The sequence below is a fragment of the Varroa jacobsoni genome, unplaced genomic scaffold, assembly GCF_002532875.2.
Source record: "Varroa jacobsoni isolate VJ856 unplaced genomic scaffold, vjacob_1.0 contig01055, whole genome shotgun sequence".
NCBI classification, from domain to species: Eukaryota; Metazoa; Arthropoda; class Arachnida; order Mesostigmata; family Varroidae; genus Varroa; species Varroa jacobsoni.
In genome coordinates, this window is record NW_019214575.1 from 62544 (window position 1) to 89363 (window position 26820).

At 39.6% G+C, this 26820-nt stretch overlaps 1 protein-coding gene and 1 long non-coding RNA gene across 5 annotated transcripts in view; one reads left to right on the forward strand and one right to left on the reverse strand.

Annotated features, from left to right (window-relative positions):
- LOC111271803 (uncharacterized) overlaps positions 1–26820 on the reverse strand; it is a 37554-nt gene that overhangs the window by 10260 nt on the left and 474 nt on the right. For 2 of the 4 annotated variants that reach the window (XR_002687112.1, XR_002687111.1), the window contains exons 2-3: positions 16871–19386; positions 15432–16718 (exon numbers count right to left, since the gene is read on the reverse strand). This is a non-coding gene — a long non-coding RNA (uncharacterized LOC111271803). The remainder of the gene's footprint in view (positions 1–15431; positions 16719–16870; positions 19387–26820) is intronic. The other 2 variants (XR_002687113.1, XR_015315473.1) reach the window with 2 other exon arrangements.
- Positions 9513–26811, forward strand: LOC111271800 (uncharacterized). Its single transcript, XM_022852801.2, has 5 exons — positions 9513–10698; positions 21343–21400; positions 22758–22873; positions 25061–25159; positions 25724–26811. Exons 1-5 carry the CDS (start codon positions 10635–10637, stop codon positions 26038–26040), a joined length of 654 nt encoding a protein of 217 aa, XP_022708536.1. The 5' UTR covers positions 9513–10634; the 3' UTR covers positions 26041–26811.

A 26820-nucleotide genomic window follows, 5' to 3' on the forward strand; every position in this document is an offset into this window, starting at 1 on the left:
GAAAACATATGTCTAAAAGGTGGACACCACTTTGTTGCTATGTGATAAAGATTAAACTATTTATTTAACTGGCCAATAATTTATACTATATTAAGCTTTTTAGCTTGTCTGCTACGCAATTCAAAGGAATAGTACTGCGGTGGAATCTTCCCGCCAAACATATACATTTCCCTTTCTTCCTGAAACGAGGCCTCTGTTATTAACCATTTCAAGTCGATTAAAAGGTCCCCCCTGAAGATTCCTGCCTCAAATTCTTCTCAGTGTTTACATGTTGCTATTATATGTATATGGATATGCTCGCGTATATTATCAAAACAAGTAATTTCTATCCAGCGACTTGTTTTGGTGGTGAGCTTATTTCTAAAACATCCGGAAGTCTGAGCGTGCTGCAGTGATCAGAAGTAATCGCATAGCAGTTTAGATGTACGGAGCGCCAGCTTCAGCACCATCAAAACGCAACCCACGTAATCCCGAATGCATCGTGGAAGTAGAGAAATATAGTCAATACTTATAAATCTCAATTAGAACTTCCAAGTGTTACTCCAAGGCGAGGTACAGCTGCACGTTTATTGAAGAATATTTAACTTCTAGCAAAAAAATACAGGGCGCTTTAGAGAATATATGTACCACTTAACAAGTCTTCTTTGCTTTTCCGACACTTTCAGAGTGTCGTCAATGAAAGATAATAATTGGATCAAGGCCAATTTTTGAATAAAGATAATTAATTGAAAAATTCTACTAGGAGTATGAAAATGTAGCAGAGATAAGAAGACAAGATCAAAAGGAGGTTTAGGCAAATATACCAATATGTCTCGCAACGAATTGAGTAAAACAAATAGAACTGCTCAGGATGTTATACAACGTTCTAGGAGACCACAAATACCAACAAGCTTTACCACCTAAGACACAGTGCTAGAAAGCTATAGCCAGATACTTCAAAAATTAGTAAAACCATCAAGTTGTGAACTTGGCTTCAGCTGATCAAGTGTCCGCAGCATTCTAAAACGTTGTAAACGGAAAAGTTATATTTTAAGAATATACATTTTACCCGTGAACATGATTTAGCCCGAAAACAACTTTGCCAATGGAATTGGAGAAAGGCGGACAGAAAATGCAGCCTACGGGAAAGTTTGCTTGGAACGAGAAAATCACATTCTAGTAATTGCACCTATTGACCAGCTGTAGATCCACATATTATGCAGTATCTATTTACAAAGAAGGTAAGTAGACAAAAAGTAGAGTGGGCCTTCTTCAATAACCCAATTACCGGTCCTAATTACTTAAATGTATTGCAAGGATCTGTTTCGGTGAAAATGGTAAATGCTATTTCCAGCAAAGCGCTATGATCGTAATACAGAAGGATAACTTCTTCCGTTAAATGAAGAGGTTCCATTGAACATCTTGTAGGTTCGCCGAGTCTAACTTAAAACTTTTCCCTGTGGGGATACTTTAAAGTTGAAGTCTATGTCGGAAAATCTAAAAAAACCATTATTTAACGAGAATGCGTTACGAAATGTTTTCTCAAGCTAAATGCGAATAAAAATTGAAGTTAATCATTCAAACTTTTTGGGACATCCTACAAATTAAACCATATCTAATAAAGAAAATTGAACAGGTATCTCATTCTACAGCCAGCGACTATTGACCTATAGGGCATAACATGTGCCATTATCACTAAACCTATCGACATTTTTATATACCCATTCGGTATATACCCCTATGCCGTATCTACGTACTATTATTGCAGACCTTTTCTGGTTATGCTTTCGATACGCCGTTTTCATGGCGTCAGATTCGATGGCGACGTGATAACTTTAAAATACATGAACTTACAAACAAATTTTGCCCGCGATCTAATTAACCGGCAATGCTAGGTTTATGCTAAATATGAAGTATCGTAATTGTAAACAAACTATTCCACATATTCCTAATACAAGTCATTATGAGAGAAAAGCTGTAAGCACGATAAAAATGAAAGACGCTGTTATAAACAGTGTTATAAACTTCCGTTCAAGCCAATGTGGTACATATAATAGGTGGATGGGAGCCGTCAAAGTGAGCAAGAAGCAAGGTCTATAGAGCCAAAAATCTCAAAAAATAGTTTTTATCCAGATTACTGTTATGACTCTCCCTCCGATTGAAATTTCCTTCAAACCGACAGTTTACACTATTTCGTATATTTGGATTAGTTCGTTTATACGAAATAATAATAATAATTGTGTGAAAACACAGTTCGTGTTATTATGTTGTACCGTAGAGCCGGCCTGTTCGTGCTCGAAGAAAAAATCGTGTTCCAACACAAAACTGTCTGCTACTCCACCTAATTTAAAAAGTCGCGGCTCAATCTCACGTATTGTGAAGTGTGTCATAGATGATTATGTGATGCGTGTTCAAGCAACCAAGTCGACTGGGGTCTAGGCTCGCCGAGTACATTTGGCCTGGCAGAACTGGGACAACACTTAATCGGAACCTATGTTTGACCCATCTGAAAAAATAAAGCCAATTTTCAGTCAAACAGACCATCATGAACATGCAATTAGACTACCTCGGTAGCTTCCACAAACAACCTCACTTCGAAAGGGAACAACACTATCGTCTCGTTGATTTTCATTATAACGCGCGTTCATAGGGCGATGTACAGATATTGTTGCTCAAAAAAATTGAGCGTACCATAAAACTGACGAAATACACTAGGTCAACGCTACGAGATATATGGATTTTACATTCGAAATCTAACGATAAAAAAATTCGAATTCTAAGTATAAGATACAGAATTCAGTATACTGTGTAAGTAAAAGTGGGATCGAGTCTTCAGAATAGTCCTAAGTTAGGGCGATTCAGATCGCGTGAAGCAAAAACGATTTTTTTAAACGCATACTTTATTCACCTTATATTATAATAAATATGTAAATAAAATAAATAACGCCAGCGACTAAAAGAAGTGCTCTAACAGTAAGGAACCGACCACAAATATATTATACGTATATTTATCACTTTCATTTAATATCTAACGAACAAAAATTATAATATCATCCAGGTATAATTACTAATATTTTGCACGGTTCGTCACGAACGGCTTGGCGGTAACACAGTGACTATAACAATGAGCCGGTCTCTCTCATTGTAAATGAAATATTCTTTTTTCTGTACCTAACCTATCAACGTATCCCAAACAGATCTTCTTAGCACCATACTCATAATCGTTCTAGATAAATATCTATACGATATAATGGCTATAGCAGCAATGTATTCTTTCTGTTGATTCGTGCTGTTTTTGTTAATTTGTATGATTCTCTTTTTCCCGAGTTAAAAATTTTAAAGTGGATATAGGAAGGACTGTATTTAGGACAGGAAAGAAGAACTACTAGATAACACCAATAGAAGTAATCTAAAAAACACGATGAAACTGCTAAATTTCATGACGAACGAGAGGTACGTAACCCGAATCGACTTAGACGGTATTCATGCTGTTTAGTTATACTCTCTTTTAAACGTATTGTTTCTCTTATTGCCTCCTTAGTCTGCAGTAAGCAATGCGTGATCCGAACGCCATATATATACGACAGTTGTTAACGAAATAGCTTTTTCAACGAAATATAACGTCGGGCTATTGGTCAACGAGCGATTAAAAGCGAGAAGAATAAAGGAAAGCGATACGAACTGCGCTCTCAATGTTGGCACCCTGTTAACAGATTCAGTGATTGATCTGTTGTCCTTTTGGCTTACTGCTAACACTTCTATAAGAGTATTATACCGTGTTACACGTCCGCATGCTACCGCTGACCAAAAACTGGAACGGAAATTAAAGCAGTGCATATTTGTACTTCGATTTACAAATCTGTGGTAATGTTCGACAACTTGGCCCTATAGGCAGGTAAATAAACGAGAGCAATCATATCAATTTCGGCAGGGTTTGAAAGCATCATACGGCGGATCGATTGGGCATGACAAAAACAAACATAGATGGTCTTTTGGAATCTGGAGATATCTCATCCAAGTTTTGCCATACGAGATATACTGGAGAGGCTACACCCCAAACCAGGCCATTTCCGAGACGTTAGGAGGAATAACAATAAAGACTACGAGCATCACGTCAAGCAAGCAGCTTCCTGTTCACAGAAATTTCTATAATTATACGCAATTCTAACGCGGACCCAAGCGTTGCTCGTAAATAGCATTTACAGTAGTTTCGGCACCCTGAACTTAAACCCCCTGAATCTGAACTCTCTAGAGATAGAACTTAATTGACTTCAACCAATAGAAGTTCATAGTCATAGGTAACTAAAAACGACAGATCAACTTAACCATTATATATATATATATATGGTACCATTCATTATATCTTGAGCTATCAAGTGTAAGGTACGGCAAACTTTTTACTTGGGAAGCAATGCACGGAAAAATAAGCCACGGAAACCTGAATTAAACATCAGCTTGAAAAGAATAACAATATTATTAATTAAAGCCACACATTATAAGCGATAGAGCTTATAATTTACAAAAACTGCTATAATTATATAACTATAGTTTAAAGTTTTTGGCCAACATTTACAACCTAGAGCCTTACAGCCTTAAGATAACAGCATCCCCCTACTCCATCTAAATAACAAAACGCCCGTAACTTACTTAGCTCCGGTTGAGTGATTAACGGCGCTATGAGAACCGTGGTTATTTTTTTTTTCAAAGAGAATATCTCTATGTCAAAAATCAATTTGTTTCACATTATACAATATATTTGTGTAGTTATACAATTACGACAAGCATCGAATACGCAGTATAGTATGTATATATACATATTTGCTGTCTGCTGGTAGCCAGACATTACTACTAAAAACGTTACGCAATACTTGCAGTCATCTCTGTCCCACTATATATATGTAAAGCAATGAGTACGTTAAGATCGTCTGAGCACTGAAAGCAATGTACTCTTCAGGAGATTTTTAGAAAAGTAAGTACGGCGTTTAAGTGAAGATCAAATAGTTGCGTGCTATCGCGCGTTGCTTACGTTTACAAGATAGTCGCCATTACTTAGATGCAAAGATCGACTCGAATACTGTCATACGAGTTACCCGGCGGAGACTGCACTCATCTTCTACAATGTCTTCTTACTATACACAATAATTTGAATTCGCCGATTATTTGTACAGTCATTCTGTTCTAATATATATTCCGAAGTTCCTTACGTTTTGAAGAACTACGTCAAACGAGCCTTGTAAGAGAACGATCTACATTATCGCGCCTTCGCTTATCTTACTTAACCTTTACGGATTCTTCGTTTATTTGAACGTACGATGATTATCCTGTGAACTTCAGGATTTGTAAGACCTCGCAAAAATTCGTTCCTTCTTGGGCAGAAAGCGCTAAATGTGGACGCTTCTGCAAGAAACTAACATTAACGGTCCGCCTCGAAAAATGGATGTAGTTCTTTATCAATTATTAATAGGCTGAAAGATATACTACCTTAAGGTGAGCGACTAGCAATATGCTAACATGTGTTTGTTTTAAGTATACCATTTAATTAGCCAGCTAAAGGTCGTACAAAGCCCTTGCGGACATTTAGCGCAAACATCAGTACCTTGCCCAATTCGTTTCCGTACAACTTCGATCACTTCAACGTCCTGTAGATAGTTCTCGTGAAGACAGCAAATGAAATGGTAGCTATGCCGATATTGACTGGAACGTTCTTTTGTACATACGGAATATCCATCACCTGACGTCGTACGTTCAAGTAGAGAACAATACTAGTAGTTTGAAATACTCTCCTGTATTTCACTCATAAACTAATTTACTCGCTGCCAGGCCATCTACTGCCGCGAGACATTCGACAGTGCAACGTCACACTTTCCCGCGGTCATTGTCTTAAGTAATAATGTTTGTCGACAGCAATGTTCAGGCTAGCTAATTATTTCGGCTCCGGAGCCGGCGAGTCGACTGCTTGAGCGATCTCTTAGTAAATGTTTCCGCCTCAAACGCTACCATCTCATGAAATGCTCCTCGTCTGCCTGAAACGATGGGGCTTGCTGTCACCTGTGAACCACTTCTTAAAAACTCTCAAACGAGTCAATTTTATATCCAAAAATATTGCACCAGCATCTGCAAAAAAGTGTAGGCGTCGCCGATGCAATCATCTTCCGAAACTGCCTCTTTAGGCCGGTTCAGAATGCTTAAAAAACACTAGCCTTATTCATTTATCCTAACTTACCCAATAACACAATACGCGGCGTAGACAGATCTTCTAGTAACGCTGGCCATAATGAACTATGAACAAGGTCTGTTCACAAGGCAAGGGGCTGTTCGGCGGAACTACAAGGTCCACGCATATAAGGTTGTCAGCTTCTGCAAGGTTGTTTGATGCTGACAGTGCGTCAGATAGCGCCAGAAGGCGACGATAGAGGAGGAGCGAGAGGTTCGATGTTCCCCTCTACAAGAAAGTCATTCGTATTACAGCGGAGGTTGCATAGGTGGTAACTATCAACACCGGAAGCATGTTCATAGACGATCCCGTCATTTATGTCGGAGAATGTTGAAAGATCTCCGACCTATCAAACAAGCCCTGATGTGTTGTATAGTTCGTCCATAACAGTACGCAACAGTGGGAAATAGCTCCCGCTAAATTTGATTGCTTTCCTTATTCAACTGCATAATTATACTGAATATCGTATTAGAGAGTAAATCCTATGGAAAAATTTGTTTATATTATTTGGCGTAAATTAGGTTTTTCCCTCTCGAATACGGTTGAAAACAATAATAATAATAGTGTAATTTTAATATTAAATAGCAAGTAACCTAGCCCGTAAGATGTATTTCAAATGTGAGACCCTAGTTTCTTTGCATGTGCCGCAACTTTTATCCCTTACGTAGCTTCGCTCGAACTTCTTCTTGGATCGCATTCGTTGGATACAGCGTATACGCTTGCACTATTTACGGATATCTGTAGACATCGTTTTCATCTTATTGCGCTCAGTTATTTCCGTTTATAGCGTCAGCTAGCTGACTAGGTAATAGAAACCACTACATCTTTTACAGGGATAGTCAACTGAAAAGTCAAAACCCGTCAGATCCAATTATTTAGATCCCATCAGATTTTTCAAAATGTTAGAGAAACTGAACCATTATTTCAGACGCTAAGCATCGTTATAAAATACTCACTTTTTTATGCGGTACTGATATTGTGGAAAGATGGCTGCCTCTTCAACCGTGCAAATAATGCGCAAGATTCGTTTAATTGGTTGGTAATGGCACTTTCACTAAGTTCATGTGGGATCAACCTGCCTGTTTCTCAGAGTTTCCCTAGTACATGCAGACTATTGAAAAAAAGATATGTTTTAAGGTGACTAGGGTCAGTTTGCATATATCAGAGTCATTAGAATTCCTAAGTCCTTAGAGTCTTTACAAATTCAGTGACTTCTTGGCACCGCTGTGTCGTTCCAGCCGCTGTGAAGTTCGGTTACGACGCACTGGTCGCTAAAATCTGTTAGATATTGTTCATTGCTTACCAATTTCACAGAAAATCCTGTGGTTATTTCAGCTGGACCGTTCCTGATGAAGTAGTGAAAAAGAATGTAGTACCGGATGCGTAATTGTCAAGTTTTACAGTGTGCAAGATCAATCAACGTCAAATCAAGATCAACGAAGTTAACGAAACTGAGAAAAGGAGGTAACTTAGATAAGCAGTGCAGTAAGTTTCAAACTCCCAAACACAAAACTAAATCAATTCTGCCGAAATTACCCTTCGACAGGCCTGATGCCGTTTCGGCTATGATACTTAAGTTAGAAACAACGACCAAGACCGACTTATCAAGTTCTTATATTGTCGTGTATAAGACGGTGCCGATTGATCAAAAAAGGACGCACGCTCATCCTAAAACGAAATCAGGAAGCAAGCCATTATAAAGGAGTCGATAGATTATCACAGCAAACGTTGAACATTGATCTCTTCCCAATCGTCCACCGTACAACAAGATGGAGGAATCATTTAAAAGAAACAATCAACGTTCTTGGGAAAAAATATCTGCCATTTTGCTGCGTCGCTAGCGCCCGTATGCTATGCGAACCTTTTGCGGGGTTTTAAACATGAAATGCAACAGCTGGAACAAGCTGGGATCCATACCGTACGCCGCAATGGACTCCGGGTTTGTAAAACCTTGTAAGCATGCGTATTTATTCGAACGAGTTCAGGAACGATAGGATTCATATATTATCAAAGATGTGCCTCATTACAATAAAAAGTTGTGTATAGACGAGGCTTCTAATAAATAGGGACTTGTGTGTTTTCCGCGTTAACGCTCGAAAGAATACACTGATTTGGCCAATTGGAGTAACGTAATGTGGGCAGCTCAGTTAGAAATAAAAAGCGCTTGCAGAATAAAAACATGCAAAAAAAGAAATTTACTGAATATAAATAGACACAAAAGATACGGCATTATTCTCCTCTCTCGCGCGAATTCCGTGTAATGCTATTTTACGTAGGTATTAATCTCTCTCACAATGGGGCATTATTGGGGCAAGATCGGAATGACTTAAGCTACCATTGACAGTCAAATAAAACCTTCAGAGACTCTCAACCCACTGACTTCTACGTATTCGTAAATATCCTACAACTCTAACAATGTAATAGGTATTCTACAAATCCTAGAAAATTAAACACAATTGTCTTCATATGGCTGCGTTAAAGGCGTTCCTTTCGCAGTCACTTTCGCAGGTTGCCAACCTGTCTGTTTGGGTTGCTCGTTAACCAGCCCCTAATCGGACAGATCCTTATCCTGTGATCGATACTAAACAGCGATGCATCGAATTTCGGTAGAATGTTTTCCCCTCGTATAGTTTCGTTCTGTCGTTGTCTACATTTCCGTGTTAAAATATGACAATATGGAGTAATTTTGCTTGCTCCGTGAAACGTCCCATGTTTATTGTTTCACCACGAACAGAATCACAACTAGATATTTGTGCTATGACGAGGAACGGGTATTTCAGCAACCGGGTGGCCACTTTTTCCGTCTACCGACATACTCCCAAACGATACATTCGCCGCCAAGTCCACCATTAGCACAGCTAATAGCGTTTTATTTTACTTCGAAAGTAAATGCTACTAGCTCTATAAGTTCAATTTAGCCGGCCCCCACTTGGCTGGGGTGGGGCGGACTGGGTCCTAATCTAGTTTTTCTCCTCACACCATCTACTACAGTAACAACGGCAGCAGCGGCGGCGGCGATAGCGAAACGTTATCATCAATGTACTTGCCAGTCCGCCTACATCGATTCGCTATGCTGACACCTAGAGTAGCGCGGACAGCAACTGCAATAACACTCCTTATGCTACTGTCGTCGGTAGAAAAGAAGACGAGACACTGATCTGTTCGTGAGTGTCCGACAACTGCGGCGATAATGGCACAAAGTTCTGCCGACAACTATGGCATAAACGTTTAAATGCTCTACCCCTTTTTTGCCATTGGGTTCGGCTCGCGCACACGCAGACACAGCCGTCATTCAGATGAACGCACCGTCTATAGAAAATGTGTTCAAGAGAAAGGGAAGAAGGGAAATTGGAAAGCATACTGCAAGGGAGTGATGGCACTGGAGATAGAGCCTTTGGAGCAGCCCGCCCCGGCACCGTTACGGAACTACGTTGACCACAGCGAAGACGAAGGCGAGCTGGCGAACAGTTCTCAAAAAGCAGAACTTGGCGTGACTGGGTCATTTCGTGCCAAATCAGACTGAGCGGAGCTGCTGCGCCAGACGCTTCACACAGCGCCCCAACAACCGATCCACGACGAACAGTTAGTTACGGTCGCTGGCATTCCGGACACGATCATATCCTGTACAGGAAAACTACTGGTTGTTGTCTATTATATGTATTTGCAGTATCCAGAGACATATATGTATGATACTTATAATCAGTCAGCAGGCCATAACGGTTCCTACTCAAGCGACTGAATCAACCGATGGATAAACGCGAAACAGCCGCAAAAATTGCTAAAAGTATGTGAAAATTTGCCAGTAACACGTAAAGGAGGAACCAGACGTGAGACCCCACAGAGGCAAAGCTAAGCGAGCAAATAGCAGACCTAGTGGCCATTCGTTACCTGAGTTGAGCTACGTCCTGTGAGCAGCGTCGCTCGAAGCAGCGGCTATAACTGGTCTGCCGTAAGCAATTCTCACAAACGCCATATTACGCTGCTACGAAGGGAAACACTAAAGTACTGAAATGGCAAAATAGTAAGAGCCGAGTTGTTTGTCATAATATGCGGCTTCAATTGGTGCTAGATATCTGACCTGTCGTGCAGAGTACGTGTTGTTAGTGATAACAAGAGTTGATGTTTTCTGAATGACGTTGAATTGAAATAATCAGTAACAATGTGCTTGATATAGAAGTGAGTGCTATGGTAAACAGTTATTTTACTTTTTGAAGATGCTACCATCACGAATACCAGATGTGGGCTGTTCGTGATAACGAGCTAATAATGACAGAAAAACAGGTCGTTTAGACGGACCGGAGCAAAGTTACGTACGTGGTCCTAGGAACAGATCAATAACCTTAGCAAGTGTTCCACATGCTAGCGAGCTGCGTATACTGCAAAACTATTCATCAGTTATCGGAGTAATTATTGCCTCAATTAACGCTGCGTTATTCGAACGATGGCCTACACCGGCACGAAGGAAGGCGATGAGCAGGAAGCTATGTACCGCTTCCTGACGCCTGGTAGGTACACCTGTACACGTTTAGATTGTGCATTTTTTTGTGTTGCATTCTGTTTACGTGTTCTTTTTAGGCAACAAGTCCGCATTATTATTGTATATGAGGTGACGTCAAACATTTTGCAGGTGTCGTTCGTTGTCGGGACGGGATATACTAGTGTCACTCATGAGTAGAAACAATTAATATATATATATATTTGTCCATCTTTGGAACTGCGCGTATCTAGCTAGCGAAGCAAGTACTTAATGATAATACGCCTCTCCTTGACATCGTGGACAACTATCAATCGAAAATTAACTGGATATTTTAAGAAAGCTCACACCCACTTCAACAGCAATACAGCCATCGGTACCGTAGCGATCCTATATATGGATATTCAAATCATCTGGCCACTTCCAGTCGAAAGAAAAACAATCCGTTCACATTCCGTTAATATAAGGACATTTTTTGTTTTCGGTGGCTTTTTGGTCCACGCCAAACATGCTCGTTACAAAGAATGGAAAAAGAACGTTATTTTCAGTGTCATAACATTGAGAAAATGCGTAATTGGTAATAATGGCGATGATATCACCTATATTCCTGCATAAAAACAAATGACTAGCCCTCTACTTACCTCGACCCTCGCTAGTGATCAATAGCAATGGACTGGGGCGATGTAACCGTTTTAACTTTATCCTATTGTATCTGACGTATTTAAATATGTCGTCGAAATTAAATGTCTTCTATCCTGGTCAAGGTGTTAGGTTATCTATAGGATTGGCAATACTAGGTCAGCCAAATAGACGTCTAACGAATCGGCGCTTTCACGAGGTTAACAGATTCTAGCTTCGTTAGATTTCTGTTAAACATATCTAGGATTTCTGTAATCACAGATAACGTGTAAATAGATGTGCGTGATGATTAGCTATTCTGCTTTATTTTGACGTTATCAAAAGAAGTCGATAGCATAAAAAAAAAAGCGATTTTTACATAAACTAAGCTGTACGGTATCAGTCCGTGTAGTTATTGAGCCGTTGAGTAGCTATTTAGTTCAAGGCGAGGTCTAGCGTAGTTATAGGCACAGAAATAGACATAGTCGAGATTCAGTCGAGGCCATCCCAGACCTTTCGAATGGGTTACACTTGAATTTCACTTAACGATGATCTATAATCAAGGCGATGTCAGGTTTTTTAGCGTTCGAGGCTATTTTTACTGCGTAAACAAATGATCAACATCGCCTCTGCGGTGTAGTGTCAAGAGCCTGATCCCGCTAGAAGGTCTAGCCGGGGTGGGTCTTGTTGACATTGTTTCGAGTTTTTCTAATCGGCTCGTAAAATGGCGTGGTAATCACATGCCGTAATGAGCATTTGTCAAAGCTAAATTTAAACCAGCGATGGTCGCATGCTCGTGGTTAGCATTGAAGGGATGCCAACTAGTTGAACTTTTATCATTGTCGCTAATGTCTCCGACGACAGAATCAATGTACAAATACACAAAAATAGTAATTAAACGATATGTACGGATAAAAGTGTTCCGAAATCTTTGGAATAGGAGGTAGTCACCTTTGTGTTCACTGGAGAAACAACATACTGAGGGCTTGTCTCTTTGATTTGTAGGTAACGCTGCCTTTATGTTTGACATAAGATACGATCATATTATTATGATGCAATACGTTTTTTTTTCCATACTTACTTCTGCCATTAACATTTGACTTAGTAATCCCCATAGCTAGAATATATGCAATATTTACTTTATAATTGACTCATAAACTTCTAGCCTAAGTATAACCGTTCTAACATTTTAGGCAATAGTGTTTACCTTGATTCACTGATTTACGCTTAGTTGGTGTATAGAACTAGATTTAAGCCGCTTATAGGGTCACGCTTAGTGCTATGCGACATTAGACAGGGTCATTTCATTAATGATATTTTACCAGCTAAACGATCTGGATAGCTATTCTTGCTATAATCCTAATACGACTTCTTAACTCATCGTCATCATCATGACAGTGACAGGCAGAACATCGAAAAAGCTTTCCTCTTGAATAACTGGCTAAAAATAGACAGTCCATATGTATAAAATATGACAGTTTGATATGCTTTACCGTGCAAGTCAATTTCGAGCACTGTTACCTATTGTAAACCAGAAGCCCGACCCAGAAGGGACCTAAGTAAAAACTGAGCTACATACCAATGGGTATGCTGCAGCATGTTACATTTCTGCAATTTTATTCGTCCTTGACGAGAGCAAAGAGAAAGCATCCGAAATTATCATATTTGGCGATATCATATATTCCGATCGAAATATACGTAAGGCCCCTGCATTCTTCACAGGACAACAGCTGATTGCTGGATGTGTTCGACAGATCGCGAATGACAGATTGTGGATGACGAACAGTTCTCAAGTGCTTTACGCACAAACGTTTACCTCTTTAGTTATCGGGCGCCAGTTGTTGTATTTTACGAATAGGGTGTTTGCAGTCTCAATCAAATAGAACGATGAGGCGAGATTCTAAAATGCAACACTAGCCATTTATTGCCCCTTCTGGGGCAACTAGAATAGGTGACGGGATAGTTGCTAGCGAATGAATCCTTCCACAAAGACTTTATTCAAGCCGCCGATCATGGCGTGTTGTTACTGCCGTCGAAGTGTGCGATTGCTAAGTTTGTCTGCATTTCAAACCAGGCCGATATCAGTTTTGTCAGACATTGACAAAACACTTTTGCTAGCATTCGATCGCAGCTCGATAAAGCCAGCTTTTGAAGCCGAGCGTTCAAACTTAAGGCTTGCCTATGACGTAAGTAAGCAGTAAAAATGATTACTTTCAGTCATTTACGTTGAACTAGATAGAGGGTAATCTGAGGGATAGAATAGAGAAATCGTGCTTCAGGAAAGTGAAAGTCCCTATTACAAACGCGTATACACTCTTCGTAGTGAAAGTCTTACCTTAAGGGTCTATCTAGGCGATCACGTGGACCCTAACGTGGCATTCTTTTGTCCTTCGGGAAAATTATCTTTATTGCGCTAGACAATGATGACTCGCAGCCGGAATCAGCAGCACTTATAAGGTTTTTCAACTCGACTTGTACCTATTTAAATTAAGGCGCTATATTGATTTTGACGTGATCCCGACTATGCCGCGTCGACCACTGGGTTCACCAGTAGTCCTTCTCCTTGAAATAATTGATAGAAACGTGTCAAGCGTGTACGATCAATCAAGATAGCGATGATTTTATTTACCCATTCTAGGTGCACAGAGACACGACGATGGTGAAGTGGCGACGCGTTCGTTTAGTAGGCGCAGGGACACAGATGCCTAGCTTCGAAACCGGCCGTAGACATAGAATTTTTCAGAGCTCAGTCGTCTGAGTCAATGCTTGACGGCAGTATAAAACTCGAAGCATTAGTACAGTTCTATATATTTTTCAAAATCTAACATCATAATTTTTTTTCAATAAATCTCATCAAGTTCTTGACTTTCACTAATGCGGAGATAATAATGAGATGAACAAAAGTCGATTAGACCTAATCCGATTGTTACACCCATTGATATTTCGAAGTCAGGTCTAAGGTTGCAATGGGATTTGCGCTCGAGCAGAAACAACTATGTTTGGGCTAAATATCGTTCTCTAGCGCTTTTCTCCTTATTTTCGCTATATGATTTCGTGCCTGTGGTGTGTGCAATACGCAGTAACCCAATAGGTAACTACCCAGCCAGTACTAGAAGGGAGGGAAGGCGACTGCCATGACAAACAGCAAAGACAAAGATAGGTAACAGGATTAGGGCAATGCAACGCCTATGTTTACATAATGACGGATACAGATATACTCTGCCGATATAAACTGAGCGAGTTACTTCGGGTCATTGGAGCTCGGCGACATTGATAATGATGACGCGTTCGGTCGTTTATATCATGGTTGGCTTGCACTAACGTTGGTCGCAATGAATGCTCCAGCCATTGTTTGGGGGATCGGATCATGTACGTCAGTACGCTCAACGTAGGACGAAACATACGGACAAAGTGCTGCACTGGGGTTGATAAATGTCACTCTGTTCGCGCAAAGATAAAGTGTGTCTGATGGTTATTATTGGCCGAGGACGATGTACTCGGAACGAAATCACCACGCTACGTACGCACGTCATGCATCGGTAAGTGTTACATGTTTTGAAGGTCGGATCACTATAGCAAATGCAGTTAACTCTTTTGAAGTAGACGTTTACTCAGCCTATGCAAGTATGGTAAAGATGACTTTCTTTTCAGTCCAACCTCTCTCACATCTAGCGGTAGTGCTATAACGATGCTTTCTTTTTCTATCAGTTGTTATCAAATAGAAACAAATGCTTTAGGCTTAGGTGGTTCATTAATTGCGACCAGTATTGAAAGCTGAACGCTGTAGCGTTTGTTTATCATCTAGCTGGCTACCCGACTGTCGTTTTTTAAGGTAGAAATGAAATCGTTTTCATTATGCTATAGGAAACTTAGTGTGGGATCCCATCATATTGCTAGCTACCTAGTGACGTTGTACATCCATGCTTGTTTGTTTTTTTAGCCTAGAAATTCATTTATGGAAAAAATTATTGTGGGGTTCTCACGCCAGCCAACAGAAATTGACGTTCAAACGTGCATGTATTTTATGAATATATGCTATTCATTTTTCTCTTTACACGTACCAATCACTGTTAGACAATTACGAAAACAGAAATGGATCGCAATGGAGACAAGTAGCTACTTTTTGTTGCCTGCGGTCTTGTCTACCTGATGTGTACGTTGAGGTTCCATTGTGACAGTGAAACTTCACGAAGTGCAGTTGTTTTACATGCTAATAGTCACTGTAGAAATATGCTTTTTCTGAGCTGAGCGCAGCTTTTCTCTTTCTTCACCAGACACGCCACGCGAAGTTAACGGTTGGTAAGCGCACTGGCACAAACGTAGAAACACTACCCCTCTGCAACGTGAAAAGAGAAGATGTACTATGAGATAACATACAGCTCCTCCGACATAATTTGAGTACCCTGATGAATCATATTTTCGGAAGCACAGCAGCGGATAGTGCCTGGCTTATAGCCGTAGGATCGCAAAATTTTATGCTCGGTTGTGACGATCAGAAATTTTTCCTAAACATGTAACACTGTCGCAGCACCAGCTTATCGTAACAGTTAACGTTATGTAGTACGCCACTGCTTCACAATGGAAATTTCTACCCGAGGAAATCTCAATGAACAAGGTTTCAATTCTTGCAAAAATGATAGACAAAACGTATACTGAAAATTCTCAGCAACTTTTGTCCCTTCATTTGTAAGCGTCTTAGGACGGACTACACCGGCCTCATGCAACTTTTTTCCTGGGGACATCTAGCCCCGGCACATACTGGACTAACGTTTCGTTCTCGTTCCTTTTCATAGAGCCGTTGCTTAAGCTTAATAATAATGATTAATCATTCTTTGACAAAAGATGAATTATTCAAGTCACGTTATTGGCTTTAGTAACTGAGTTTTTCTATCTCTCAAAGGCAAAGTTTAGGGGGAACGTATCTGAAGTAAGAAATATTGACTACACGCACTAAATACAGTAATGAGGTTATGCTGGAAAGCACCGATCGCATTTATGATATGCAGACCCTTCGCTATTTACGCAGAACCGATGAGCTATACTTATGATGGTAATTTTCAAAGATACCGGAAACGCTTGGCCAAATTGACAGTAGTTACCGACGGCCGGATTGCCTTTTGCGGAGCAGTGAACAAGATCCGACGTGTGTACCACTTGCACTGGCACAATTGTTTACCCAATCGATGATCCACTGAGGCCTAAACACCGTGTCTCGTTTCTGTGACACGCATCTGATCCAAATAACCTCACTATAGCGATTGTCTAAATGACTGTTGTGTTGTTGCCGGAAGAATTTTCCAGCATGGCGGCGCCATCCAGACGACGTCCGCGATGCACTTGTTGCGCAGTGACGTTTGCAGATTGCCGTGCAATATATACATACATATCAGCATACATTTGTTAACAGTGAAACGCCACTGCAAAGAAGACTAACTGAAAAGAGAACAAAGTACACATCTTCTTGTGAAATTATCCATATAATTCGAATATGAATATGTCGTATTCGATTTAAAAAATCTATGAAGTTTGATTGTCGAGACAATTGATGCGTTTATTACGTAAACTGAATTTTACACTGAACTTACTTTAATTTACCCCATCACGCTGCCGGTATATGTGGCGTCTTATGTATCTTTGGCTTAGTTCTTCATGTATGACATCATCTAGAAGAAGTTATTTCGTCATTCAGCATGGGGGTTGTGTTGTGATGATATATGTAGACCTCATTTCTACATCATTATTATTATTATTGCGGTTGTGACTGACCGTCTGCATCTGTACAACTGTCCGTATTGGATACTGACCAATTCGCAATGGCTAGTTCTTATCGACGGCATCGTTTCAACGAACGCTGCTACGCACATCACATTGTACATACATATATATAGTCTATAGTAATTCGTTATATTTCTGCGAAGATATAGGAAACGGCTGGGGCTGGACCGAATTAAGTCGCCATTTCGTTAGTGGGTCAGTGATCCCACTTTCTTCTGCTTCGTATCTACGTGAATCAAATTTGCTTGCAGCGGCGGCACTTCGGCTGAAATCATCAGGATTGCGGCCATCGCTTATCTAAACAGACCAATCATTTACCTCTTATCCTGACAAACGTTTGCGTGTCGGTGTACTTCTGAAACCTTAGTGAATTCCTAGCGCTGATAGTTCTGACCGAAGGTAGAAGTTTTTTCCTCTTTAGAAATACTGCTTGACATACGGTAGGTATGTAAAATTCGAAAAGCTTCCGAGTAATTCGTCGTTGTAGAGTACGAACGACGCGGTGTCTTGAATCGGCGATTCCCAATCCCCATTATTAGTAGCTTAAAAAGCAATATCACGTAACGACATGGACAGAGCTAATCTCAATTGACCAAATGTAATATGTGCGCTTTCAGAACTAGTGATTAACTCACGCTAGGGGGCAATCAGTCGAAGCAAACCGGTTTCATTTGAACGGTGCATTAAGGTGCTGAGTCCACGCTCTGCACGGAGCGATAACGTATTCACGCTCGAATAATAACCTCTGCCTTATACGTGAACATTTGAATGAAACATGTGTGGATATGCACTACGAGCACTCGGACCGGTACGGATTGACGGACCGTTTCCATTCGTACACTCGCAAGCTTCTTAGGCATCATTTTCAGTGTTTCGCGATTGAGCTGACCGTGTTTATTAGGGTCTTTGGCACACAATCACGGGACATACACATACCTGCTAACGCATCGACCCTGAACTACCCCTCGCAGAACTGTCAACTAAACTTCGTCTATAAAATTCCTGCATGGCACCACGCAGATGACTTGGATCTACGGCAGTCTCGTAAGACACTTGAGAAGCCATCGATCTACGTTGACACCTGAAATTAATCTCAATGCAGTGAAGGAAGGCGGCGTTCAGAGAGTTTTAATATAGATGTATGTGTGAAAGGGGACGAAAGCGATCTACAGCAGTCGCAGTAGAGACGGGTGCCACTAGTCGACTTAAAAACCGTGTGCCGAATACTGTGTCAGACGTTTCAGATCATTGAGACTACTGCTGCTCAGAGTCACTGCTCACTCACCAAAGCCAAGGCCGTTTACAGCGTGTGTCCTCCAACGACAAACTATTTGCATATTTCGCCAGAGATGTAAAACTAGACGGTCGTGCACAAAAATAGTATTTCTTTGATTATTGTAGAGATGGACCAGTAGAGATTTTGTCTTGTCATGTTTGACATTTGGCTACTTCTAGAGCTGACTCCATTTGGACTCTTTGTCCAGTCTTGGACACACGAACCGTTCATATCTCGATGTACTGAATTTAGCACTTCGCAAGGCACAAGGGTCGGTCAAGTGCCTCGAACAGTCGCTGTATGGGAACCTCTATGAGATTTGCAAGTTGAGATGCACGCTTTCGTACGGAGCCTCACCCACACACTGGAGATAACAATACGTAGCGGATGGATAGCTTGGATTCCCGACCGGTTGCAGGCCCGCTGCTGTCAATCGAAGCGCATGATTTGTCAAGCATTGAGTTGTTCAATTCATCCCGAACAAACGTCAGCAGTTTAATAGATCAGGCGGCTATGCGGCATAAGCGTATTAACCCAAGTCGAAATACAGACGAACGTCGTCCACAGATTGAAGGAAAAAGCAGGTCATCATCACGGTGGCTGTAGTAGTGGAGAAAGTAGGCGTTGTTTGTCAGGCCACGATCATGGATGAAAACAACGAGTCTTCGCGTCGGATAGGATTGTGCAGTCATTTTCGGCGAAGTCTATGAACGCTTGGCTTCTGATGTACAATTTGCGAGCGGATAGAGCTTCGCCCCCTGTCGTTAAAAAAGCAAAGCAATAATAAATAGTTTCCGTACGAGTGAGATCCGCCTGGCATGGTCAGTCGAAAACAATTTGTAAGCGTGCTCGTCCAATAGCCAGCTGCAACAGCAGCGGTATCAACAACGGCTCCAACAACAACATTCGATATGAAGAATTGCCTTAAGGCTGGCGCTCGTGGGTGATGTTTAGGATTTAAATATAATGATGTCGTAAGCGAACGAAAGGCTGAGTAGAGTAACGAAGCTGATGAAAAGCCTCAAGGATCCTCGTCATCGGTAGAGTCGCCTGCAATGAACAACTATAATTTGGGATCCAGCAGAAAAATTACTGTTACCGTTACATATATGCCAATGTACAGAATAACCATAAATATGCATAAAATATAACATGGAGGACAGAGGATAACTAACAAATTAAACTATTCCTATAAGTAGGAACTGTGAGAGGGTTTTTTCGTGAATAAGAAGTAAGTGCATTCATTTAGCAGAAAACACAGATCCAAATCTCAAAGATCTTAGACTGTAATAGTTGCCACCTGATTGTAGTACGACTTCAATAAGTGTACAATAATATGAGGCGTGCGAAAATTTTCGTAAAACGCGGCTCGTATTTTCGAACTAGTCAGTATAGCTGATTTTACTTTGTACGAAATTAGCTTCCGCTGGGCTAATACAGAATAGTTGTTCAGCATCGACGTTCTTTCCTATGTAGGATTTTTAGAAACTTAGGTGAGAGGCCAGTGCTTTACTTCGCATAGCCCTTTCGCCCCCTAAAACACACGTATTTTATGCGAGCGTCGATTTTTCTTAGCATATGGTTATTAGTAAGTTTGTTTTTCGGAACTATAGTCAATCTTGGTATTTCAAACTCATCAAAAAACATTCCTCCCTCATGTTAACTCAGCCTTGTTGTTCACATCAGTACCCTAAGCGTAACGTTGCCAATAAATGAAAAATGTTAAAATTGAAAATTTGTTGTCACGTGTCTGTAACCCTTAATATAATATAATAATAAGGCTTGTTTACGTTTTTGATGTATGTTTATAACTCCTCAAAAATGCGACAAAATCTATTAGAATAGAAAGCTACAATTGTCTATGTATGAATCAAATGAACGTCTAGTTGTAAGAGGATTTATATAAATGTACAGGGCAATACGCAACTCGATGATAGCTGCAAAATATAAGTGATTTTGCTTCATCCTGTATACCAAGGACTAAACGCCATCTGCTAGGTTGTATACGTATGAGTATATATATAATTTATAAATCGAAAGTTAATATATTCACACGACGCAATATAGTTGATTTCTTCAAGTGGTAATACTTAGTTGCATAAAGCATAAAATATGAATTCTGCTACCGTCATCCGAACGATCCAATTATCTCTGACGTCTCGATGTGTCAACTGTTTTAGGCGTTCAAATGCTCTGTCCTATTCTCTTTTTGAATAACTTGTCCCGTCTGTATTTTTTCTTTCTTAGACACGTCCTTATATTTATGTATGCATGAACGCTTACTGGACGTTCTAAAAACTTAATATAGGGACAGTAATAAACAACAAAGCAAAGGAACTATTTCTTAGTAGCACGTGCTGTTATGAACAAATGTCGCAAATTTGCGCTGGAATTCATGTAATTTTGCTTGTAAAAATAAACACTGCGGTTCCAGATGTCCTGCATACTAGTAAATATCCATTCTGTTCGCTCCACGTTATATATTTTCTATATCTCGTTTTTTTCTTGCATCTCTATACCGGAGTGGTAAAGTATACTTCATGCTACGCTATTTGGACACAAAGTGATTAACTGGATTTTTCGATAACAAAAACATTATCGCAGCGTAAATAAAAAGTTTAAAACAGGTCCTGCTAATAGTTTCTATCGATATCGTTGCTGCGCACCGTCCGGTAAGGAAAAACCCAGTCCCTACAGAAAGCAGGGCTCTGCATTTACCTGGGACGCTCTTAGATTTCTTTAGCAAACCTTTTAGACGTTTCGGGCCAACGCCCGTACTTCTTCTGTACGTTTAACACAACGTTTGCTGTACGTTAAAAATGGGATACCTGATTTGGATGCTAAGGAAAATACTTATAATTGTATCTTAAATTTTTCTGGATTTTCATCTTGATCTTATTTTAATGGAGTATCAAATTCGAAGCCTTTTCCTTGATAAGATACCTCGTTTGGTGTTGATGAAGCCGACTAATTGGTATTAATTGCTCAGATGTTTCCTTTTTTCAGGCGAGGCAGAACATCAAGAAGCTGATTTCTCCGAGCAAGAATGTGTCTTCGTACGGAAGTAAGAAATGAAAGTCGTTCGTAATTTCCTATATAGTGGACGACCATAGTATTAAATAGTTCTTTTCATAAAACGTGGATCTTTTAGTCAACTACTGTACGTAATGAAAACCAAAGAGATGACACGCCCTCAAAAAACACATGTTTCTTTTTTTTTTTTTTTGGCATTTACAACCAGAACAACCTAGAGAAATATAGTTGACACTAGTTAATCCTAGACCGATTCCTATTTCATACAGCCGATAAAGGAACGTCTTTGTAGAAAACTTGCTCTGATACGATCGTAATATTTCTATAACTAAATTAGATAAATGTTCTGAATACAACGGGAGAATAATCAAGTAGAAGATCTTAACTTTGGGCATACGATAACCGAGATGTAAACCCTATTGGTTTCACACAGTCGACGATGGACCCCATTACTTCTTACCGTGTAGCCCTACGCCACAAACAAAAAATTTAGAGGAATAAAATCCGAAAGAAGTTTCTGTTCCATGAAAGACTCAGGTTCTCAGCAAGACAGACTAAATAAATTTTGTAAATGGGCGCACTTTATATTAGTCCACAACCATAATATTTCTGAGGCCGTGGTTCGAGCATCCTGAGCGTTCGTTGTGATTCCACTTGTTTCCTAAATAGCTATTAAAGAATTAAGCGAAAAACAGAGTCATCAGAAGCGTATGTTCGTAACTTTCTACGTTTGAATGTTTTGAGTCAATTAAGAATCTCTTGCATCGACGTGAAGGAACCTTCTTCGAACATTTCGAACTAAGTGCAACTCTAACACGTCTCGATATACCAACACCACGTTACCTATCGTCATCAAGATTTTCCCCAGATTTTTTTTGGAAAAAACGCCGCTATTTTTACTGTGTGAACAAGTCTTCAGAATGACTTCATCAGTATAGCTTTAAGGAATTGTTGCCAGTATAAGATCTAACCAAGCTAGGTTTATCTGAAATTTTTGATTGAGACTAATGAAACGTCATAATCACGATATGCCATGATTACCTTTTGCTTACGCTAAGATTTAGAAGGTATGTCCTACATTTGTTAGCGCTTTAGGTCTGAAAAAGTTGAGCGAGCAAATTGCCATTACACTGAATTATACATTGTACAACCGGCGCACATTGTATATGTTGTCTATTAGCCTATTCTAGCTCCACTGAAAAGATTAAGCAGGCTATAAGGAATGCTTTTGATACAAGCAGGTCGAATAATGTGTGATTAGATATATATATATATATATGATGACCCTTTGATGATAGATAGGTGCTTGCGTAAATCATCATAAAATAGGTCGTTCTAGGATCTTTTCTTATCGTTGCCTGTTTCGATGCCCATCTGTTTCTTTTCAGATTTCGGCGTCTCTCGGTATTCTACACATGGCTAATGACACCGAACAACCATATGGAGGAAACCCCGGCTTGTCGAGCTCTAGCGTCTTGCCTTGTAGTAGCAGGATTTGCCACAGGTACCAATCCATGGAGTCTTCCCTATGCTAGAGTTTTTCGTCGGCTTTTTCAAATGTTAAGACACGCTTATTCCAATTTTGTGTGTGGAAATCTGTTTTTGTTAGTACGGGTAGCGCGCGAAGCTGTTTACTCGATCTCAGTTTCCATAGAAATGCCTAATATAAACAGATAGGACCCAGTAATATTGCCTGATTGGGTGCGCCCGATAGTTACCTTGCGATCTGAGCGGATCGTCGCAAATCGTTCCATTCGCATTATTGATCTACCTATGAAATAAAGCCATTTATGTGTCCTTATTCGTTTGCATATTAAAAATACGTTTGATCATATCTTTCAATACAACTTTCCCCTATCTTGCTATAAAAGTCTATTAATTTTACTGGCAGATTACCAGTATTCAATCAGGTACTAGCATATTATTAAACCGATTTTTTTTCGACGATCAGCCTAGTGGACCGACGTATCCGATTGTTTTCTCAGACGCATAACGTTAAAACAGTTATCGTTAATTTATCCCGACTAAATGTTTACTTTGTTTTTTTTTGGTTTTTCGTATAGAAAACAATTATAGCAATGTTTCTAATCTAGGCTTTTCGCCATACTAGCAAAATTAGTGATGATATTTGTTGATAACAACAAACGCAGATTTCATCAAAGCAGATATCGGATCATTTTAATCGACAACAGGTAATAGAAGTTTAGGAGAATGAGTGCCACAATATTGGAAAACTGTGGATCTTTCAAGTGTATTCTGCATACAATTATCATTCACACAATGATGGAAGTGTTAACTGCACGATGCAAAGCTAAAATACATTTTCTCAATAAACAACGCATTAAGCCCTGCATTTCGTATGACAGCCGTTTTTCAGCAGTATATGCTAAAAAAAAATCAAATAATGATTAAAAATAGCGTGGATGGAGATAAACGAATAGCCCAACCTATAATAAACATAATTTAATTATCAAAAATCTTATCTAATTATTTTATATATTAGTTCAGCATAGGGTGGCCAAATAGTTTAAGCGTATAATGAATGTGTATCGTTCATATCACTTATACTGGTTTATGTTGCTAAGCATAACCCATAAGACGAGTAAAAAGATAAATTTATCCGATAAGAAAACCAGTTCGTTTATTGATCTGTTAATATAACTGGCCTAAAAAATAAGGATTTGATTGTTTAAACATCTAGCGATTACTAAATATTTCGCTAGATGTTGATATACTGAAATAGACCGTTAGCTTTCGCCATCAATAGAGGCTCGTTTATTTGATAACGTGCGTAATGTATTCAAAATTCAATGGTATGTAAATAAGCTGAAACAATTCTTCCCCAATTGAGCCGTAACGTGTGCATATGTATGTAATAGAACATGTGCAATACAGGTGATTTATCTGGCCAGCACTACTGCGTTTCATCAAAAAATGCTTGTTTATAAATAGTAAGTCGAACACGAAAATGTCTACAGAGTCGTTTCAAACCCATTTTTGTTTAAATGGCAATTACGGAACAAACAGATGATGCAAACTGTAGCAACAATGGCGGAGCTACTCGCAGGTCACCGCAGACCAAACCAACAGCAACTAGAATAAATAAATAAACCATGTTCTTTTTTTTACTTTTAGTCATCTATTATTTCATCTATGTAAGTTATTGTGTGCACACTTCGCCAATATAAATCTAAGTTTACTAAGCACACGAAAGTTTACTATTATGCTTCTTGTCGGTCTAGGTACGCAGAGGAAGTTATCCAGTCTAGGACCTTAGCAAGACATACTGCGTTTATACAAGCTTTTTTAATTCTTCTTTAATAAGTATTGAATAGCTGTTATCATCATTATTATCAGGCCCCCTTTGGAGTGTTTCAACTAGCTTGGAAAAGTCATACCTAATTGCAATCTTTCATCCTTGTTGGTGACCGCTTAGACCCGAAGCTACCTAACGTTCAAGATTTCCCTGAGTTCCGCGTACGAGACACATCTGAATCACACGAGGTTTGAAAATCGAAGTTCCGTTGTCTCATCTAAGCCAAGGACCTTTGAAAAGAATAGCTCTAGTTACAGTTCACAAGTAAATTTCGTAAAGAGCCGTAAATCGTATAGACGCTGACGACATAATGTATTCAGTTATAGATTATTCAATACTTCTTTCTAATACCGTTATTGCTCACGATATTTCTAGGTACAGCCTTGGTGATACTATTCTTCTATTTGGGATTTGCCTATGACATTGATGAGGGAACCATGCTCGGAATGTTTGCACTCGGCAGCTGGCTTTATGGTAAGCAGTATCTCACACACGTCAGCTCGATCACCACAGTATTCGTCTGAAGATCCCTCTGTTCATTGAAACTCCCAAAAATGTAATTAATTATTATAAGAAGACTTGAGCGAATTTACTACTTAAGCTCGACTATCTTCTACCCAGCAATGACTTAGTAATTGGCATACAACCGATAAACATTACTGCTAGTCAAATAATGATTTTATTGATCGTAAATCCTTGCAATCAGAGCTTGTTTCGACAATAGACACCCCCCACATGTATATTAAACTCTTTGGAGTATTTAATACTTAGACGTATTTAGGCTGTTGCGTCATACGTAACTTAACTATATATTGGCATTATAAAAAAAAACCTATGTTCTACGAATGCGTACATGTTTTGTACACTGACTGCAATGATTTTTTTTTGTTTTATATTTTTTTATTTTACTTATATTTAGAGACATGAAATTGTGTATGATAACGGTAAGTTCGTTCGGAACCAAAGAACAGGCGGTCTAAGGAAAAATACAACAATATATAATGTGTTGTAATGATTTTTTCTATATGATCTTGCTAGGTTTGGTTACCGTTTGGAGAAAAACGGGTTGCTTCCGACCAATCGAGGACAGTGGACCAGTTGAAGTCGCAACGGAAGCACCGCTATCACAACCCGCAGCAGCGTCGGTTGGTACCCGTACAGCGCGGCAGGATCCGCCATCTTACAAAGAAGTAACCAAAAATCCACCTAGCTACCTAGAGGCACTCCGCATGATGAAAATGGCAGGAGCACCGCTTTTGGAACTGAACGCCATCACTTTGAAGTCTTTACATACTCCGAATCCGACTGCCGAGGAACCTGAACACAATCCATCTAATGGCTGCCGACCTTCCTAGCACAAACGAGTTTGCTCTCTAGACGACAATTCCTAATTATCTATTAGAACTAGTTAAAACTGTCAACTATTACAAGCTACCATCTAATCACCTGGTGCTCTTAAGTTGTATTTGTACGCCAGCGATACCGCTTCAGTAAATAAAGATAAATAACAAATCAGTCACTCCTCAGTATAACGGGACAAAATTGTGCAACTGATTTAACACACAACACCGTGGGAAGAACTGGCGTTGGAGTTGCAGTGTACTTTGAAGGTTGCTTTTACTCTTCAAGTCCAAAGTACCAAAAAAGAACTGTCTGTATTTTTTGGTCCGGTATAACTTTTCATAGCTCGAAGCAGATTTTACTAAAATTTGATCGTTTGTATGAATGAACAACCCGCAAAAAAATACTACCAAACCTGCTTTGGGATAGTCAATGAAATTTATTCACTTATACCACGCAAATAACCTATTTCTAGATTTGTTTTCATTACCAGTCACGCCATGGGCTCACCACCGACTGTGACCGTCACGCTATAGGATGAATACGATAACGCTGAGATTGTTTTTTCACAGAAAAGACATTTGTGAAACGCTTTTTCGCAGTCATTTCGAAGATAGTAAAATTGATATCGACACTAGTTGACAACAACGTTTTCGTGTGAAGATTGCGAAATTGTATATAAAAAAAAAGTGGATTAGGATTCAATACACTTGTATATTGTATGCACTATAGGTGATTAAATATGTGTATTTAAAAATAAACGATATGTTAGCTTTATGCCTTTAGCCTATGCT

Coding starts and splice junctions, on each gene's coding strand:
- LOC111271800 (XM_022852801.2), top strand. CDS start 10,635: ATGGCCTACACCGGCACGAAGGAAGGCGATGAGCAGGAAGCTATGTAC. Junction 22,874..25,060: donor AGTAGCAGGATTTGCCACAG/GTACCAATCCAT, acceptor CGATATTTCTAG/GTACAGCCTTGGTGATACTA. Junction 25,160..25,723: donor ACTCGGCAGCTGGCTTTATG/GTAAGCAGTATC, acceptor TGATCTTGCTAG/GTTTGGTTACCGTTTGGAGA.